The following is a 20,689-nucleotide window of genomic DNA, read 5'->3' on the forward strand; positions in this document are numbered from 1 at the left end:
AGGAGAGAACTCTCTTCTCCAATTTTTCAATCTGTCCCGGAGGGGTATATCTGTCCCGGAAGGGGTATGATGGTTGTTCCCTTCGTGACATCCTTGTAAGTGGAGTTGAAGAGTTCCCTATAATCATCGGGTGTCATCTGCTCCAGCTCCGGAGGGCCCCATGCTGTATTCTCGTCCTGTTTGGTGTTGGACGGACCGGGGAGGGGATCGGCTGCCGCTGCCTTTTCTTTCTGCTGCTGGCTCTGTTGTTGCTGCTGCTTGGCCCTTTTGTTTGGGGCTAACTCTGGCCAGTCCTCCTGTGGTGTCGTAGACTGGTTTTGGCCTGCCTTCTGGTCCGTTTCCTTCCTTTTGCCCGGAGATTGAGTCATGGGATTTCTCCCATCGGGTGGGTTGGTTTTCGGGGCTTTCGGTGGTGTCGGAGTGTTTTGGGGAGCTTTGGGCGGTGGTGCCTTATATTCCCCCCCAAGAGAGAGCCTTTAGCGATTTCAAAGTGTCCCTGAAAAGCGCTTGGGTTCTACGGGTAACTTCGTCTTCATCATCTTTCCCTTCGGGCGTTGGGCAGCTGCCCTCATGGGGAGTAGGTGCTTGGTGGCTGGAGGAGGGTTGGGAGGCTGGGGGTGCCACGGGCTGTGAGCCACCATTGTTGCCTTCAGCCTCCTCGTCTCCAACTTCTCTCTGTTCATCTGTCGGGAGGCTGTCCTCGTGGGGATCAGGAGTGGTGGGGTCTTCTCCGGCTGGCGAAGATTGAGGTGGAGGGGGGTACGTTGGGAGTGATTCCCCGGAAAGGTGCCTCTTTCCCTCGTCAGCCGCCTTCCTAGTCCCTTTCCTCTTGGGGTGGTCCTCTTGGGGAGCCTAGGCGGAAGTGCTTTCTTTGACCGACGAGGATTCCCTCGTCAGCCGCTACTTTGACTCCCCGATCTGGGGAGTGGCCCTCGTGGGGAGCAGGGGGCTGGTTTGGTTGCCCTTCTGGTGTTGGCGCTGCCTGGGTCGCCGTGGGCTGTGGCCCTACCCTGGCCATCTCCTTCTCTTCACCCCTTGTGGGAGGTGCTCCCTCCGATGGGGAGTACTCGAGTGGGGCGATGTGGTGCATCTGCGGTGGTATGCGCCTTTTCCCCGGCATCGTGTGGAAAAACTGCACTAGCCGCGAACCAAAACCAAAGTGTAGTAGGGGAGAAAAGAAATGCAGGGATATGGGAGGGGTGGAGTGGAGTGGGTGAGGTCAGAAGAGAGAAAGTGGATTGACCTCCCCTCACGGGGATGTCAGATTAGTCAGCTCAGATCCCTGCAAGGGGGAGAGTGGCGAAAGAAGACGTAGTGGGTGCTAGCGGGTCAGAGTGCCGCGTCGCAATTAAGAGAGAGAGAGAGGATAGACATCTCTGCCCAGAGAGGGGAGCAGAAACGAAACACCCGCCCTACCCACGTCACCCTACCCACAAACAACCCCAAGGAAGCGAAAAGAGAACCCGGTCTGCTCAATCCACTGGGAGAGCAGCGAAGGTAGACAAAGAGTGGGCGTGGCAGGTCAGAGTGCTGCTCAGGCAATTAAGAGAGGAGAGAATAGACCATTTCAACCTCAGAGGAGAGGAGGAAATGAAGTACCCAACAAACTAAAGCTAACTCGACCAGGTCGCGTCTACCAAAGAAAGTGTTGTCGGTCCCGAGAATAGCAAACTCCCAAAGAAGGGATTGGTTTCCGGGTCCAGACTACCACACAATGGTGTCGGTTCTGGAGGAGCGAAAAGGGTCCAGACTCCTCAAAGAGGGGGTCGGTCCCACTAACCAAGGTTAGTAAAGTCACAAAAGTGACCAAAGTAAAAGCCTTAAACTTGACGGGTGGGTCAAGTGGCGGACCTCTTGAAAAAAATAAAAAATGAGTAACTGGGAGACAGATACTACACTTTGATCTTTATATTTAATTTATTTCGTTTAAAGAAAAAATTACAATTAAAAAAAATTCCAATATAAAATTAAAACATTTAAAAAAGTAAAATCTCCAAAAGACAAAATAAATTTAGACAAGGCCCTATAAGATCTGGAGAGGGGAGTGTTGCAGGGTCTTTGTAACTAAAGTAAAAATTGGAGTCTTTGGCGACTTTACTCTTGACTGGCAACATTTACCACAATACCTCATTCACTCTGTGGACTCTAAACTAATGAAAACCCCAGCGTTTTTGCACTACACTTTGATCTTGGCCCGAAGGCCATGGAGGTGGCCTAGCCGTGACCAGACACATACACACACAGACATTCAGCTTTATCTATATATATAAAAATGTAATTTTGGTTCGTTAAAAGCGAATAAAACCATATTTCTACGTTACATGAAAAGAAGTCCTTTTATAAATGTTCAGTAACTTTTTCCTTTTATTATTCTTGAAGAGTAAAACTTTTCTTATTCATGAAGAGTTAAGCCTACGTAAATAAATAAATGTTTGTACACGTGACAAATTATCAATAAATGGTTTAGTTATGTTTTTTTAAAATTATTTATGAAAAGAGTTAACGTAAATAATGTTTGTAAAAGTGCGAAAGGCGACGTTGTACAACCATCACTCCCATGCTTAATTTCTATAATCATTATTTCGACATTTGAAAGTGGTGCTTACTTTTTAGTTACAACGTTCTGATAAATCAGTCACCCATTTTGTAAGCAATAAAAACGCGGTATATCAAAACCATAGTGTCACGCTGTGTTTGCTCGTGTTGTGTGGTTGGTTAATAGAGAGAAACGAAAAGACGCGTGTTGTTAGTTTTAAATATAAAACATGGAGGCCTTTATTTCCAGTGTGCATGCGTGGTTGTTACAAAACAAGGATTGTCATGAAACGAAATGATAACGTTGTTACAAAACTAGGATTGTAACGAAACGAAACGATAACATCGTTACATCCCCCCTTTACCAATATGAAGATTATGATATTGAGCATATTCAATATATGATAAAAGGTAAGGGCTAATTCAGGGTAGACTGCCTGAATAGCTACAGCGAAGCAGGGGATTATTCTGCCCCATGAATTGCTTGCTATACTTCTCTAGAAAATGTTCACAAGTTCATTTTTGATGGTGGTCGTACCATCCTGCCACTGCGAGTGTATTGTTGGGAGTCTCTTTGTGGAGACTGAGTTGTACATGCAGGTGGTTCTGCAAATGTTACATGCTTTGGCGTTTGTGGTGGTGTTGGCCTTATTGGAGCACTCCTAATATGCTGCCGGTTTCTCCGTATCATATATCCGTTTGCAGTTTGTAGGAGATATGATCGGGGACCATCTGTTTGAGAAGCTACGGTTGCTAAGTCCCAGTTTCCGTGTGTAGGGTTTTGTGCTCTTACCCTCTGGCCAGGATATAAAGGTGGTAGGTCTTCCTTGAGCGCATGCTGGTCAAAATATTTCTTTTGCTTGTGTTGCCTTTGTTTAAAAGCATCATATATTTGATCCTGATCTTGGTGGTTGTTTTCTATTTTTGTTGCAATTGGGGATTGGATTCGTCTACCCATGAGTAGCTGTGCGGGGCTGGGTATGGCGTTTGAGATAGGTGTGCAGCGCCAGTGCAATAATGCAATTTCGGGTGTTGTCCTAGATTGCTTGGCCTTTTTGAGGATGGTCTTGATGGTTCTTATCTGGCGCTCTATGAAACCATTTCCCTGTGGTCTTCGAGGTGAGGTGGTCTGATGGTTGAAACCCCATTCTGTGGCAAATTCGTGGTAAAGGGCGCTTGAGAAGTGCGGCCCGTTGTCACTAACCACTTTTGACGGTATGCCAAACTCCGCGAAGGTTTGTTGCGTTATTTTTATGACAACACTGCTTGGTGAGTGGGCAGGTAACTGTTTGATAACAGGGTACTTGGAGTAGTAGTCTGCTATGATCAGCCATTGATGTCCATGGAGCTCGAAAAGGTCTGTTCCAACTACGTCCCATGGCCTTGTCGGAATGTCGTGCTGCAGAAGAGGCTCTGACATTTGTGATGGCTGATGTTGTTGACAGATGCTACATGAGCTTGTGAATTGTTCGATGTCTCTGTTTATATTTTTCCAATAGACAGTGTCTTTGGCTAGGAGTTTGGTTTTCTCCTGTCCTAAGTGAGAGGTGTGGAGTTGCTTTAGGATATCTTCTTGGAGGGTCTGAGGAATGACAATTTGTTGTCCTTTAAGGATAAGGCCGTCATCAATTGATAGCTGATCTCTTAAGCTCCAGAATTCTCTGATATCGGTAGGCAGTTGCTTGATTGTCTCAGGCCATCCCATGACAATGGTATCTCTTAGCTGGTTAAGCAGAGGGTCAGCTGTTGTGCAGTCTCTCAGTTTTTTAATGCGGTCAGCAGAGAAACGAATGGTGTCAACTCGAACATCCAGATCGATAGGGTCCGAATTACCAAGTGATGGCGGGCGTGATAACCCATCAGTCAATACGTTTTCGGATCCCTTGTAGTAGGATAATCTGAAATTATATCCCTGTAGCTGGATGAGCATTCGTTGTAGGCGAGCTGGAGCTGAGGTGAGAGGTTTGTCAATGATCATGACAAGAGGTTTGTGGTCAGTGACAATTTGGAAACCATGACCGTATAAATATGTGTGGAATCTATGTGTGCCAAACACGATTGCCAGTAGTTCCCGCTCAATACATGTGTATCGTTGTTCTGTTTGTGTCAGACTCTTGCTTGTGTATAAGACAGGCATCAAATTGCCAGCTGAGTCTGGTTGTAGAAGCGCTGCTCCTATTCCATGAAGACTTGCGTCACAGTGTAAGTAGATTGGGCGCTTGGGGTCAAAGTAGTGAAGCAGGGATGTTTCAGACACTTCACTCTTCAGGTTTTTGAAAACCGTCTGGTGGTGTGGCTCCCATTGGAATTCTGACTCTTTGTGAAGTAAGTCACGTAATACAGTGGTTTTTGAGCTGAAATCCTTAATAAAGCGGGATAGGTATGTCATTACACCTAGAAACTGTTGCAGTTCTGTTTTATTGCGTGGTTCTGGCATTTCCTGTAGGTCTTGTACCTTTGCTGGGTCAGGTTTCATTCCAGAATGGGTGTATATATTTCCGAAGGAGATTTCCTGGCGTTTTATCTCGCATTTCTTGGAATTCATTGTGAGGCCCTCTTGTGTGGCGACTTCCATGAGGTGCCTTAGGTTGTTGTCATGTTCACGTTCTGTTGAGCCATATACAACAATATCATCCGCTATACCGCTTGCTCCTGTGCACTTCTCAAGTATTCTGTCCATCTCGAGCTGGTAGATGTCTTGGCTCACGTTTAAACCAAATGGAAGTCGTTGAAAGCAGTACCTTCCAAATGGTGTTTGAAAAGTGGTCAGGATCTGGCTTTCCTGGTCAAGCTTTATAGACCAGTATCCTGCCTTAGCATCCAGTTTTGAGAAGTATTTTGCACCTGCAAACCGGTGATTGAGTTCCTCAACTGTTGGGATTTGATGATACGGCCGCATTAGGGCTGTGTTTAGTGCCCTTGGGTCTAAGCAGACCCTTATTGTGTTGTCGCGTTTGGTTATATATGTAAGGGAGCTTACCCAGTCAGTTGGCTCCTCAATACGACGAATGACATTCTGTGACTCCATCTTGTCTAGTTCAGCTTTGATTTTCTCCCGCATGGCTATTGGCGTTCTTCTTGGTGCGTCTATGTGGCATGGAGTGTTAGGGTTGACAGTGAGCTTGTGTGTTTTCTTGAACTCGCCAATGCGGTCGAATCTGTCGGGGTATAAACGCATCAGATCATCAATGCTGTTGATAGGTTGTTGCTGAACGGATATGGCACAGTTCATTGTCACAACGTTGAAGGCTACAGATGTTGGCAGGCCCAGTATAGCTGGTCCTGGAGTGTTGACCACATAAAATTGAGTGTTGAGTCATGAAAAGTCCTTGTATTTGCACCTGATGTTTGTGGTGCCATGGCATTTTATTTCAGTGTTGTTGTATGCTGTTAGTACGCATTTCGTTGGGTTTAGTGATCCAGGTATTGGGTTTCCGTCTTCGTTTATGGCGGAGGGGCACATACTGCGGAATATGCGTAAAGGTAGTGTGTTTGCCTGTGCACCCGTGTCTACCTTCAGTTTGAGGCTGTGCGTACCTGGGTGGTCTGTCAATATAACGTTGATATTGACAAACGCTTCATTTTGTGTTGTTTTTTGTTTGTGCAGTGGATGTTCACTGTTAATAGTGCTGAATGTGAGGTGCTCCATCGCCGCATGTAGTTTTGTTGTGGCTCGGTCGTCATGTTCAGCAACGCTGTCGACTTTTCGGCCTGTTCCATGTTGTCTGTGCCTTGGCTGGCTGCGGCTTTTGTGCCAGGATTTTTCTTGTTTCCTGGGTCTGAGTCTCGCTGAGAAGCACAATTTGGCCCAATGGCCCATTTTCTCGCAGGAGCTGCATATGTCGTTCTTGGCAGGGCAATGCTCCTTGCCAAAACGGTGGTCCCCTCCACAATTTTTACACAAGTTGCTGGTATTTCTGTTGCCTTCCTAGCGTTCGCGACCACCGCGATTTATGGTGTCTATCTGTGACAGGCCATGTAGTTGGTGTATTTTGTTTATATACACGGCTGAAGCCTCATATGTGCATGCTAATTTCACAGCCTCTTCTATTGTGTAGCCCTTCGGCTTGTTCAACAGTTCTTTTTGTAAGTCCGGTATGGGCGTGTTGGCTATCAGTATTTCTACTAAACGTTCGTTCATTTCATGGGCTGTGAAATCGCATTTCTTCGCCTGTAAACGACACCTGTTTAGAAATATGTCTGTCGTCTCGGTAGGTTTTTGTTGGTATCTACTGAGTTCGAGCCTACATATACGGTGGTTGGTTGCCGGTTCCAGCTGCTCCAAAAATGCGTTGAAAATTTTGTTGGCGTCTCTCCGGTCTTCGTTTGACATAGACCAACTGTTGTATCTACGAATTCCTTCCTCGCCAGTTGCGAGTAGAATGATAGGCACTTTCTCTTCTTCTTTAGTTCCCTTCGCTGTGAAATAAAATGCCAAACGTTGTTGGAATATCTTGAATGACTCTGCAGTGTTAGGCGAGTCCCAGTCGAGAATGGGAACTGGTATCGATATATTAGCCATAGTAGTAGCAGTGTTGTTGCGAGCTTCAACGAGCGTGTGTGTGTTTTACGAAGTTTTGGTTCGAAAAGAAAAGAGAAAAAAAAAATATAATGTCTTACTTTTATCGTTGTTTTATTTTATTTTTCCCTTTATCTTGTCGCTGTCACCATGTCACGCTGTGTTAGCTCGTGTTGTGTGATTGGTTAATAGAGAGAAACGAAAAGACGCGTGTTGTTAGTTTTAAATATAAAACATGGAGGCCTTTATTTCCAGTGCGCATGCGTGGTTGTTACAAAACAAGGATTGTCATGAAACGAAATGATAACGTTGTTACAAAACTAGGATTGTAACGAAACGAAACGATAATATCGTTACACATGTGCCTCTACCGAATTTGTAAGTCAGAAATATATTTGTTTCTCAAAGAAAAAAAAAATAGATTGAACATAACTTTTTTTTATTTGTTTTTATGAAAATAAAATTTCGAGTTTAAAAAATTTTTTTTTTTTTTTTAACTTATTTAGTTAAAAGTCAGTTTGTGGGTGTTTTTTTTTTTTAAATTGTTTTCATGAAAGGTGAGTTTTTTTGTTTTTTTTCAAAACTTTTGTTTTTTTTTAAAAATTTTTTAAAAGTATTATAAATTTCACTAACATGCTGGAGAAATGTTTAATAATTTGGTATTTTTTTAGATTAGGTCCACCTCCACAAGTTTCCTTTCAATGACGACATTTATAGGTTTCCGAGTATGCTGAACACGCAAATCGCATTGAAATTTTGCGGAAATAAATAGTTGTATTATGCATTGTATTCTTCGGCGGCCATCTTTTTACGTGCACACACGCCATAAACAAATACACGCACGTAAAAAAGATGGCCGCCAAAGATTACAATGCATAATACAACTTTTTATATCTTGATAACTACTTATTTCTGCAGAATTTCAATGCAATTTTCGTATTCAGCATAAAAGAAAATTGAGGAGGTGGACCTAATCTAAAAATTTACCAATAATTTTTCATCCCGTACGCCTCCCGATACATTGCTTCGTCAACATGCGACCATTTTATATCTCTCGAAGACACTTCCGTATTTAGAAAAAAAAAAAAAAAAAAAAAAAAAAATGAGTGACCGATTTACCATAACGTGGTAACTAAAAAGTGAGTACCCCTTTCAAATGTTGAAATGATTTTTTTTTTTTTTTCAAATTTTTTTTCATAATCTGGTTAGTGTTCAATCAATAATAATCCAGTGAAAAAATTTCAAAAAAACTATCAGTATAGGAACTCCACCACGTAAGTAAATAAATAGAAAATGTTACGTGCGCATGCGTTAGCCTTGACTAGGGGGGTACTAAGGGAACGACCATTAAATAATTCTGCAGGTCGCCATGGAACTCAACGCCCAAGGAGTACCAAAATAGTTTTCATGGTCTGCAGAAATTTTTTTTTCGAAAAGTGGGTGATCACTTTTCCATGTAAATTTAACTTAAAATGAGCACCCACTTTTTGGCCATCTGAGGAAGGGACATTTATTTTCATGTTTATTGGCTTAAAGGTTTTTTGACAAGGCAGTTTGGCACGCGAATGCATATTTAACAGTTTTCGTTTATGCTCACGCATAGCATAAACAAAGGCTACGTCTGTGAAATGGAAAATAGTCCCAGAGTTCAGGGGTTAATACCATGCAAAAGAAATCAAACAAAAAACTTTTTAGCCAAGAAACACACTGAAAAAAGAAAAAAAAAAAAAATAGCATCCATTTTTTTCTATCGAATTCATTTGCTGTTTTTATTGAAAACTATTTGCCGCCGGATTTTTGATATAATTTTCCATTAAGGGCCGTGCGTCTCACGTTCGTAAATAACAAAAATTTTTTTGTAGATTTTGGTGTGCTAAAAACGAATCTGCAAACCGTTTCCATCGCAAAAAAATAGTTTTTATGATATGAAGAAATTACTTTTTCGAAAAAGTGGCGATCACTTTTCCATGTAAATTTAACTTTCTAGCCACCTGAGAGAGGGGGGGGGGATTTTTTCCCATGTTTATTGGCTAAACAGCTTTCGTTTATGCTCACGCATAGCGTAAACAAAGGCTATGGCTGTGAAATGGAAAATAGTCCCAGAGTTCAGGGGTTATTACCATGCAAAAGAAATCAAACAAAAAACTTTTTAGCCAAGAAACTCTCTCAGGTGGCCAGAAAGTGGGTGCTCATTCTAAGTTAAATTTACATTGAAAAGTGATCACACACTTTTCGAAAAAGTAATTTCATGAATATCATGAAAACTTTCTTTTTGCTACGGAAACGGTTTGCAGATTCGTTCTTAGCACACTGGAATCTACAATAAAATATTTTGTTATATATGAACGTGAAGCGGGCCTTAAAGTAAAATAATACCAGATTTTTTGGAGCAGATTTGCCGTTTAGTTGTACAAATATCCTCAAACCAGGTAATCACTAAAAGGGACTTTTTTTTTTTTTTTTTTTTTTTTTACACAGTGGTCACCACTTATCAAGGCTCGGAAGCCACTCAGGGATAAGGGTTATTGCAAGTACATTACGTTAGTGTGGAGATTTGATGTAGTGTTTACTTAAGGGGGCGGTTCAAATTATGATTAAAATGATTAAAATAAAGAAATAATTAAAATTTATTGAAATTTGTAATTAAATTTGTGATAACTTTTGGAAAATGTGTACTTACTTTACTCATCTGACCTGCATGAAATTTGTCCAAATTTTTGAAATGATCAACAGATGAAATGGAGACAGAATGGCAATTGTATTTAATTTAATATGCTTTAAAGAATGATTACTGTCTAATTACATTTATTTATATATATATATATATATATATATATATATATATATATGTGTGTGTGTGTGTATGTATGTGTGTGTGCTTGTTCAGAACTTCCCCAGTACCAAAAATTCAAAAACCAAGAAAAATCTATGTAATGTACGTGCCCGTGATGAAACTAAAATATCATATTCCAAAAATCATGTAAATTAACAAAATAATTTTAGTTTTATAAAGAAAACGATTTTTGAGTAGATAATGGGAATTCATAGACATTAGAACAAACTTCACAAATTTAAATCATCTCCCTATTGTTTTTAGATTGTTTTCAAAATGGTGGACAAGACAGCTGGTCCTCAGTTACTCATAAAATTTGATCTTATTCAAAAATAAAACATCTTGATCAATTCACATGATTTTTGGAATATATTTTTCTTTTAAAAGTCGTATCGTAGCAAAAGTTTAAAACCACCGATTATATGCCAGCCTACGTCATGGTAACATATATTGAGTGAGTTCCTAACAGTATTTTGTTTAGTTTTTTAGTTTAAACTCATTTTCCCAAAATTTCCCCAAACTTAATGTGTTCGATACAGTCTACCGCCATTTGTATTTTTCAGATATACCGATAAACATTGAATGTTTTTGAACCGATTATAAAAACTCTAAAATCTTATCCAGTTAGGTAGAACATTTACTTTTCTTGCCTTTGATAACATTTATTTATATATATTTATTTTTTGACAACTTCTTTGTATCTGTGTTTAGTAATACAAACCCTTTTCATTTAATGTAACGTTTAGTCGGCTCGAAAAACAGTGTTTATCGGGGTATTTGAAAGCTACAAATGGTGGTGGACACTGTTTAAGTTAGAGAAAGTGAGTTAATACTAAAAAAACTATACAAAATACTGTCAGAAACCCACCGATTATGCCAGCCTATATCATGGTAACATATATCCGGTGAGTTTCAGACACTGTTTTGTATAGTTTTTCGTTTTCAACTTACTTTTCCAAACTTAACGTATTCAACAGAGTCCGCTACCATTTCTGTTTGTTGAGCCGATTAAACATTTTACATTACATAAAAACACTAAACAATTATCCAATTAGGTAGAAACGTAACTTACCTTTGCTTTCATTTATTTGTTTTTGGACAAATTTTTCGAATCTGTGTATAGTAACTAGTGTTGGGACGATTCCTAATTTTTATACGATTCCGATTCCAGGAAAATATTCATTAACGATTCCGATACCAAGTACGATTCCGATTCCTAGGGAATTATTGTTTTGAAATATACCAGGTAGTTTTATACTTATGGTCGGTAGTTCCCAAATATGTTCCCTAACTTTGGAAGAGATATTTTATATCTACACCGTCGTGTTTTGGTTTAAATAAAATTATTATATAGTAAACTAAACGGAAAAATTAGCAAAATTTATTTTAGAGAAAATTTATTTTAATTAATTGGAATACAGAAAAAAAACTCAAAGAAAATAGAATTTATCCTTCAGAGAAAAAACAAATAAAATAGAATTTATATAACAGAACAAAAACAAGAAAATTAGAGAATAAATTAACACGATTCATTATTTTGGTCCTCATAATTTACAGATTTAATGAATTAAATAAAAAATATATAGCGGAAGAGAAAGAAAATATATACTAATTAAATATAAAAAAAGATAAATATTTAATTTAATAATTTATAAATGAACGTGCGTAATGAAAAAAACAATGTGACATGGTGCCGTAGATACAAAATAACCCTTCCAAAGTTAACGACCATATTTGAGAAATACCATTAATCGAAAGTTTTTGTGTTTTATACCAAAAGGTAGGTATAGCGAAAAGTTACAAGTAAAGGAATTTCAAAAACGATTTTTTGTTTGGCTATTGATAGTTGTATTTGTGACGGCAGTTCTTCAGACCTCCATAATTCACAAAGAGTAGTTAACACCTATTGTTTTTTCTTACTTTTTCATTACTTTTACACGTTGTTTCTAACGTGAAGAATAAGTTTAGCCAAACTAATTTTGAAATAGGGTATATCAAAGGAACACATATAAAAATTATACCACTATAAAAAACAAATGAAATACTAGATAAAATTGAGCAAAAATAGTTACCAAAATTACAGAAAAAGATAAAACAAAACAAAAAATGGTGAAGTTTGTTGAGTGAAATGAATTATCGAAAGAATATTAATTGAACTAATAGAAATGTTAAATAAAAAAAATGTCACATTTCAATATTTTTTTAATAATTAAATGGTCAGGGTTGTCGAAATTAAAAATTAAGTGATTTTTTTTAATTAGACTTATTTCGAAGCTTGTTACCTTGAAAAATACATTTTAAACCCTGTTTTTTTTTATAAATAAATTGAACAAAAAAATGCAATTAAAAAAATTTACTTGATAATTGAAACTTTAAAAACATTAAACATTGAAAAATTACGTATCTCACAAATTAACGTCCAATAAAGTAGATCCAGTCTTCATACAGGAATTCGGTTATAATAAATATATCTTTCCCAATCTTAAAAATTAAATCTTTTTTTTTTTTTTTTGGAGAGAGAGTGCTTTAAAATCGCCCGGGAATGCCGCCTAAAATTTTAAAGAAGTAAATTTTAGGAGTTTAGTGCCTTTCAAAGACGGTTATCATAATTTATTATCATCCTTTAATTTCCTTTTTTTCTCCTCCACACCTTTCCATGTGGTTCAGTAGTTAACCAGTGCTCCTGTTGCTGTCAGTCAGCTATCTTTACCTAAGTTTTAATTTCTAGTTAAAAGAATTTTTCATGAATAGAATCAGCATTTTTAAAAATTATTTTTTTAGTTGTATATATTGTATTTACTCTTTGAAGTTAAGGAAGGTTAAAAAAAATTGGTGACTTGAGCAAAAAAAAAAAAAAAGACACTGCGATTTCGACCCTAACTAATAAAACTGCTCTGAGTGACTAGTTGGTAATTTTTTTGTTCCTTTTCTTTTTTATTTTGCTCCTCCAATTCATTTGGATGTTTCATAGTTAAATGTTTTAACATGTTGGTTGTGGTCATGTTAGATGGTTTTGTTCCTCGCGATATTTTAATTTGACAGACTTTGCAAAACTTCAAAAAGTTTCCATGCAAGACTTTTTTTTGGACTTTGAGGCCATATTAGAAAATTCAGTTTATCTGTAAACAAATAAATTACTATTAAATTTTGTTTTAAAGCTAGTCACTTATTTGGATAATTAATTGAAAATAATCCGCTAAAAAAGACAAAAAGAAAAAAATATAAAGGGATGGAGCAGTAAATTGTACCAACCAGTAGTTAACAAAAAAAAAAAAAACTTATAGAATTTAATAGAAATAATACAACGTGATCAATTTCATTTAAGAGATATTTCTTTCAAAAGCCTTCTTTTAAAAAAAGAAAAAAAGTATATTGTTCTATTAAACCTTTTACTGTTTAAATAATTTGACTTTGCTCGTTTTAAGAAAATATAAGTTGAAAAAGCATTTTCATTCACTATTAAAAGATTTGTCAGTAAAAAAAAACAGCCGCCAAAAAGATAAGCGTTTTTTTTTTTTTTTTTTTTACTCGCAATGTAGAGCCCTGCATACTTCTTTTCAAGTTAACTCTTTTGTAGTTTTGATCACAATAGATCTGAATGAATGAACCTTGTAAGGGAAGGGCACTAAGCATTGCCCTGTTAATAATGAATTTCTTTGGTTTCTTTTTATAACATGCTACATTTCTCTCTTGCCGTTAGAAATATCAGGACATTTTTTTCTTTTTTTCAACATCAGGATAAAAGAATCGTAATGAAGGAATCGGAAAATTAAGGTATTTTTTAACGATGCGATTCCGATTCCGATACCTCCCAAAATACACGATTCTTACGATTAACGATTCCGATTCCGATTAATCGTCCCACCACTAATAGTAACCCCCCCCACCATCAACCAAATATTAATTACTAACTCACATTTTTGTAAAACAGCAACAAAAAAAAAAAATCATTTAGCGTTTTAACATTTTTGCTACGTTCGGCTTCATCCACTGATTGTTGGTCAAGTCCAAACCATGAATGATTGACAGAAACTCCCGAGGATCCAGATCAAATTCTGCAAGAGTACAATTTTTTTTCATTTTCGCCTTCTTTTTCACTTTTTGCAGTGGATTGCTGTACTAATATAAGAAACATGCATTTTCTCTTTTTATTAAATTTTTCCATTACACCAAATTGAGCCACTGCAATGCGTGGCAGGGTACGGCTAGTATTATATATATATGTATATATATATATATATATATATATATATATATATATATATATAGAGAGAGAGAGAGAGAGAGCAATAAAAAAGAACAATACGGTTTGTTCCTTTTTAATTCTCTATTTTGTCGGAATACTATTTCCATATTCCTCATATATATATGTAACTTCTATCTTTTTAGTATAAAAAACACAAACACTTTTATGTATTTTCATTAAAAAAATTCTCCATTTAAAACATATTTCTTCTTTCATATTTGTTACTCTTGCGCTCCATCCCCCTAACTGAATAAATATAAAACACGTTCTTTATTCATGCAACTATTGCAACAGTTTTATATTCTTGAACACAGAAACTAACTGGGCTTGATTTTATGTGAAAATTATGATTTATCTCCGAGGTGGGCAAAATGCCGCCAAATTACAAAAAACTATACTTTTTTTTATAAAAGTCTAAAAATTCTTGATTTGTTTAAAAATCCAAATCAAAAGTTAGAATTATTAAATACGAGCAGGCCACTCAACATTGCCAAAACTCGTAAAATATGCTTAAATATGATATTTTGATTGATGCAGATTTTGTATTTATTATTATATTATATTGGACCCAATATATAGTAATGATTTAAAATAAAAAAAAAAGACATGTGTCACCACTAAGAATCGAAACCAAAACATTTAGCTTAAAATTTACTTTTTCCTTTGATGTTAATTCCTAAGCTATGAACGGTACGCATTGCATATTCATGATGCTGTCGCTCGACCTTCACCTGGAAAATTCCATTTTTTAAAATTTTCACACTTTTGCAGTGATTTACCCCAGCTAAAATCCAAATATAAAGTTTTATATGGGTTCAAATACGCTATATATTAAATCATGTAGAATATCTGCTTTAGTACAATTACATGTAATAGTTAACTAAAGATGATCATCCCATAAGAAAACCGAAAAAAACTAATAGGGAATTAATTAAAATTTATGCTTAAAAGAATGTGCAAATTAACTAGATCTTTTGCAGATGAATGCAATTCAACGTTCCATACATAACAAAGTTGTATTTTCGTTTTAATTAAGAAGAAAAAAGTTCGCCTTTCGGGCCAAGCTCTTTTTTTCTGTTATCAAAGTGTAGTTCGGGCAGATACTGCAATCAAAGACCGTGTGTGGGGAAACCCCACATATCAGACCATTGCTCTTGAGCAATCAGTTTTGGTCACTGTAGGGGAAACCCTTCATAACAATTGTCACTATCCAGTTCCCTCTCGGGGGGGGGGGGGACTGGTCCCCCTCCCCTCACTCTCCACATTGAAAAATGGCCTTGGATTAATTTGCTCAGTGGGGAAGCAAATAAATAACTAAATAAATAGAAAAAAAGGTTTTTAATATGAATATCAACACACAAAAAAACCCAAATTTATAGGAGTGGTTGTTTTTGTTTTACAGCATATCAACCCTTTTTAGGTTATTTAATGCTGAATGCAAAGATTTTGAAGAAAAATCTTTTAATAGAATATATTTGCTTTCAAGTCGGTTTCTATTTAACCCATAGTTGGGACCCTAACAGGTACTACCACTCCGGGTCAGAGTGGATCTGGGAGTAATGGCAATTAAAGGATGGCTCCACACAAGCTGGGGCCTCACTATCGGATATAGTTTAAGGTCATATCCAGGACTAATCAAATTTATAGGAGTATAGATTTACATACAACTGGTACTGGTAACTCTTAGGTAAACCTTAGTTTCCGTATGTCACTTCTCAAAAGACTAAAATGTCACTTTAATATGTAAAAATACATTGAAAAACACTGAACAGTTTTCCCCCAAATCCAACAAAATTGTAGATTAATCATTTACATCATTTAAGTAGTAGTGATTATTAAATTTTTTTTAAAAGATTTTATTAAATTTTTTTTCCTCTATTTTCTAATTTTCATTTTGTTTTTCTATTCTAAAGTTTAAACAATGTAAAAAAAATTCTTCTTTTTGTTCTTTCTTCATTAAAAAAAATTACAAAAAATCTTTTCAGGTCTGGGCAGTAAAAAACTTCCGTTTCACCTTCTTGTTGTTCATGGATCCATAAAAGCCACCTACACTGGTCCAATCATCCATACAGAACTGATGTCTTGGTTCACCTCAGAACTAAATGGTGCAGTAGAAGGGATTGTGTGGCACTGCCCAGATGGAGCACTTTTTAAAGTAAGGAATAATAAGCATTATTGTAAACATTTACAGGCTCCATTGGTTAGAATTGCATCAAATTTTTAACAGCTGGCAATGTTTTGAGCACACAGACTATAATAAGGTTATTTGTGTCTAAATCAATAAATGTCATAAAAATTGCTATTGTGATAAACTCTACTGAGCCCCTTTGATAACAGCAAGTCATTCATTGTAGCTTTGGTTTTACTTATTTCAGGCTAAAAAATGAAAACTACCTCCCACCCTCATCTTATCTTATTAAATGTAAAAAAACTTGACAACTTTAGATTTGAGTTTTTGGATTCTTTCATGTTGAATCATTTTACTGAAAGTTTTTATCTTTCAAGTTCTTAATAGCTTCAAATAGTTATTACTACTGCAAAATATGATTTGTTTTGTAGCTGTATAGATTCTATTTAAACCATCGATAAGACCTGACACTCTAGAGTCAGACTCCTCAAAGCTCCCAATTTGGTACTTCACCATAAGAAGAATTAAGGTTGAGGTCAGAGAGAAGTTAAGTAGTTGACAGGATTGGGAATTAGAGTAGGCAGAAAAACAAAATTGTAGTAAAGTCTTGGAAAAATAGGTTCTGGGATGACGGAATGGGAAAAATACCTTGCCCAGGGGGAGGGGGTCAGAACAGTTTTGTTGTATGTGTTCAGCAGAAATCGTTTTGAATAAGCTTAGGAAAAGTAAAATTTACATATGCTTAAATAAATATAATTAAACTTTCAAATCAACATAAACAAAATTCCCCTGTTGTTCTTCTGGGTATAAGAAATTTTAGTTTTGTTCCCTATTCAGAAAATTCCCTTTTTAGGGAATTCGATTTTATTTACATAAAAATCCCATGAAGAAATAGAGAAACTAATATTACTACAACAACAACAACAACAACAACAAATAATAATAATAATAATAATAATAAAATACACTGAAAAGCATCTGGAGACAGTGAAATTTAGGGTACTTATACAGTTTAATGACGACATTAAAAAATGGAAATATTGAAAAAAAAATTTTTTGTACGTACCTGTTATAGACTGAAGTTCTTCGAAAAAAAATTTCACTTCATTTGATCAAGTAGTTTTTTTTTTACAGCGAAAAACAATTATTTATCACGGCTACGTCAACGTGGCCATTTTGGAAATGTTATTGCAGCGCCCAGGAATTCCCTAAGGGCAGGTAACTTTCCCCAAGGGCAGGTAACTGCCCTACGTAGCAGAATACCTCCATTTTAGGCCAATCTAGCCCTTTTTTTTCCACCAGAATGAGAATTTTTTTTTTTTTTTTTTTTTTTGCGAAGACAGATGCCATTTTTGGAGTGTTTTTTTTTTTTTTTTAATTTGTAACAGAAGAAAATAAAAAGAATAAAATATTAGAAAAATTAGAAATGTGCAACCGAAATTTTCGAATTTAAAAAAAAAAGCTTAGGGTTTGTATTACTGTATATGGATATGTTTTTAGTGTTTTTATTCAATGTAACATGTTTATTCAGCTCGAAAAGCATACAGTGTTTACCGATGTATTGGAAAATTCAAAATGGCGCCAGAGTCTCTCTTTAACGCAGTAACTTCAGGAAAAGACGTTATAAATAATAAACTAGACAAAGTACTGTTAGAAATTCGCTCAATATATATTACCGTGACATAAGTTGACATATATTCGGTGTTTTTTAAATAGTATTTTGTGTAGTTTATTATTTATAACACCTTTTCCCAAACTTACCATGTTAAAGAGAGTGTCGGGTACCATTTTGAATTTTCCAATACATCGGTAAACACTACTGCGCATGTTTCGAAAATAATCGCGTAAAAAATTTTTCAGTTCTTTGCATTCTTCAATTTCTTGGCATATTCAATAGTATTCTGCTTTAAAAATAAAAAAAAAAAAACGGAAAAAAATTGCAGATGTGATGTGCGCATCTCATTCTGGTGGAAAAAAAAAGGCTAGATTGCGAAATCTGGCCTAAAATGGAGGTATTCTGCTAGGTACATTTCCAAAATGGGCACGTTGACGTCGTCGTGATAAATAATTGTTTTTCGCTGTAAAAAAAAAACTACTTGATAAAATGAAGTGAAATTTTTTTTCGAAGAACTTCAGTCTATAACAGGTACGTACAAAAAAATTTTTTTCAATATTTCCATTTTTTAATGTCGTCATTAAACTGTATAAGTACCAAATTTAGGTTTAAAAAGTTCATAATAGAAAAGTTGAGAAGATGTATAAAGAAATTGCAGATGACTAAAAGCAGTAAAATAAAAGTAGTAATATAAAAGTAGTAATATAAGAGTAATATAAAAGTAATAATATAAAAGTAATATGAAATTAGTAATATAAAAGTAATATAAAAGTAGTAATATAAAAGCAGTAATATAAAAGTAATATAAAAGTAGTAATATAAGAGTAATATAAAAGTAGTAATATAAGAGTAATATAAAAGTAGTAATATAAGAGTAATATAAGAGTAATATAAAAGTAGTAATATAAAAGTAGTAATATAAAAGTAGTAATATAAAAGTAGTAATATAAGAGTAGTGATATAAGAATAGTAATATAAAAGTAATATAAGAGTAGTAATATAAAAGTAATATAAGTGTAGTAATATAAAAGTAATATAAAAGTAATATAAGAGTAGTAATATAAAAGTAATATAAGTGTAGTAATATAAAAGTAGTAATATAAAAGTAATATGAAATTAGTAATATAAAAGTAATATAAAAGTAGTAATATAAGTGTAGTAATATAAAAGTAGTAATATAAAAGTAATATAAAAGTAATATAAAAGTAGTAATATAAAAGTAGTAATATAAAAGTAGTAATATAAGTGTAGTAATATAAAAGTAGTAATATAAAAGTAATATAAAAGTAGTAATATAAGTAGTAATATAAAAGTAGTAATATAAAAGTAATATAAAAGTAGTAATATAAGTGTAGTAATATAAAAGTAGTAATATAAGTGTAGTAATATAAAAGTAATATAAAAGTAGTAATATAAAAGTAGTAATATAAAAGTAATATGAAATTAGTAATATAAAAGTAATATAAAAGTAGTAATATAAAAGTAGTAATATAAATGTAGTAATATAAAAGTAGTAATATAAGTGTAGTAATATAAAAGTAATATAAAAGTAGTAATATAAAAGTAATATAAAAGTAGTAATATAAAAGTAATATAAAAGTAGTAATATAAAAGTAATATAAAAGTAGTAATATAAGTGTAATATAAAAGTAGTAATATAAGTGTAGTAATATAAGTGTAGTAATATAAGTGTAGTAATATAAAAGTAGTAATATAAAAGTAATATAAAAGTAGAAATATAAAAGTAATAATATAAAAGTAGTAATATAAAAAGATGGAGAAGAGAATAATTCAAACAATTTCACACTGAAAACCTATGACATAACCATGTGATAAAAATTTTTCTGCCACAACTGAGTCATAAGGAATCTAGCAGTCCCTTAATAGGTATGGATTATTTCCCAACAAAAAAAGAATGCCATAAAGTGACAAGAGAAATGAAAGAACTGTTATACATCAACTAAAGTATATCAATTGACTACAAGAATCCGTATCACATAATAATCCTCATGGCATAAGCAATCAATAATAATCAATAATCAATAATAATAACCTTATGACATAATAATCAATCCCTAATAATCAATAAGAATCCTTATATAAAGAATCAATCAATAATGATCAATAATAAGAATCCTTATGACACAATAATCAATAATAATAATCCCTCGAGCATAATAATCAATCAATAATAAAAAGTATCCTTATGAAATACTAATAATCAATAATAAAAATCCGTTTGACATAATAATTGTGAAAATATTAGCAGGTTAAAAAAACAAACAAAATAGGGTTGAAAGAAAAAGTGGAAAAAGAAAATGGTAAGAGAAAGGTGAAACTGTGCTAAGTGCTTATAGAATTTGGTAAAGAAAACAAAAAAAAAAGGTTGATAATACATATGCTGGATTTACTTCTTGGCAGTACTTTGCAAATGAAGATTCTATGAAGGCACGCTTGTGACTGACAAGCCCGATGCGGGACAAGCAGGTTTGGCCACAGCGGCTGCAGTCAAAAGTCATGTCAGGTGTGGCTGCTGAGGCTTCCCAAATCTTTCTCCTGTAGTGCTTCTCCCGCAGATTCTCTGTGCAGGAGATGTCAAAGGAGGCGACTGCCTGGTGAAGATTACGTCATCAGGTAACACGGTCAGCAGCAAGAGCAGACCACTGGAGGTGGTCAATGTGGCAGTCACCGAGGGACTTCTTCAGAGAGTCTTTATATACTTTCTTTGGTGCCCCTCTTTCACGATGGCCAGTAGAGAGTTTGTCATATAGGACTATCTTGGGCAGGCGATGATCCTCTCTTCTGGAGACATG

The 20,689-nt window shown here is 35.2% G+C and overlaps 1 protein-coding gene across 7 annotated transcripts in view; it reads left to right on the forward strand.

The window, feature by feature from the left end:
• Window positions 1-20,689, forward strand: part of LOC145266478 (RNA ligase 1-like) — a 485,995-nt gene that overhangs the window by 402,210 nt on the left and 63,096 nt on the right. For all 7 annotated transcript variants that reach the window (XM_080122193.1, XM_080122194.1, XM_080122195.1 and 4 more), the window contains one exon: window positions 16,119-16,288. In XM_080122193.1, the coding sequence (XP_079978319.1) occupies window positions 16,119-16,288 (170 nt within the window). The remainder of the gene's footprint in view (window positions 1-16,118; window positions 16,289-20,689) is intronic.

This window comes from Euprymna scolopes, chromosome 41 (assembly GCF_053919585.1).
Source record: "Euprymna scolopes isolate OS-2025 chromosome 41, ASM5391958v1, whole genome shotgun sequence".
In the NCBI taxonomy this organism is placed as follows: Eukaryota; Metazoa; Mollusca; class Cephalopoda; order Sepiida; family Sepiolidae; genus Euprymna; species Euprymna scolopes.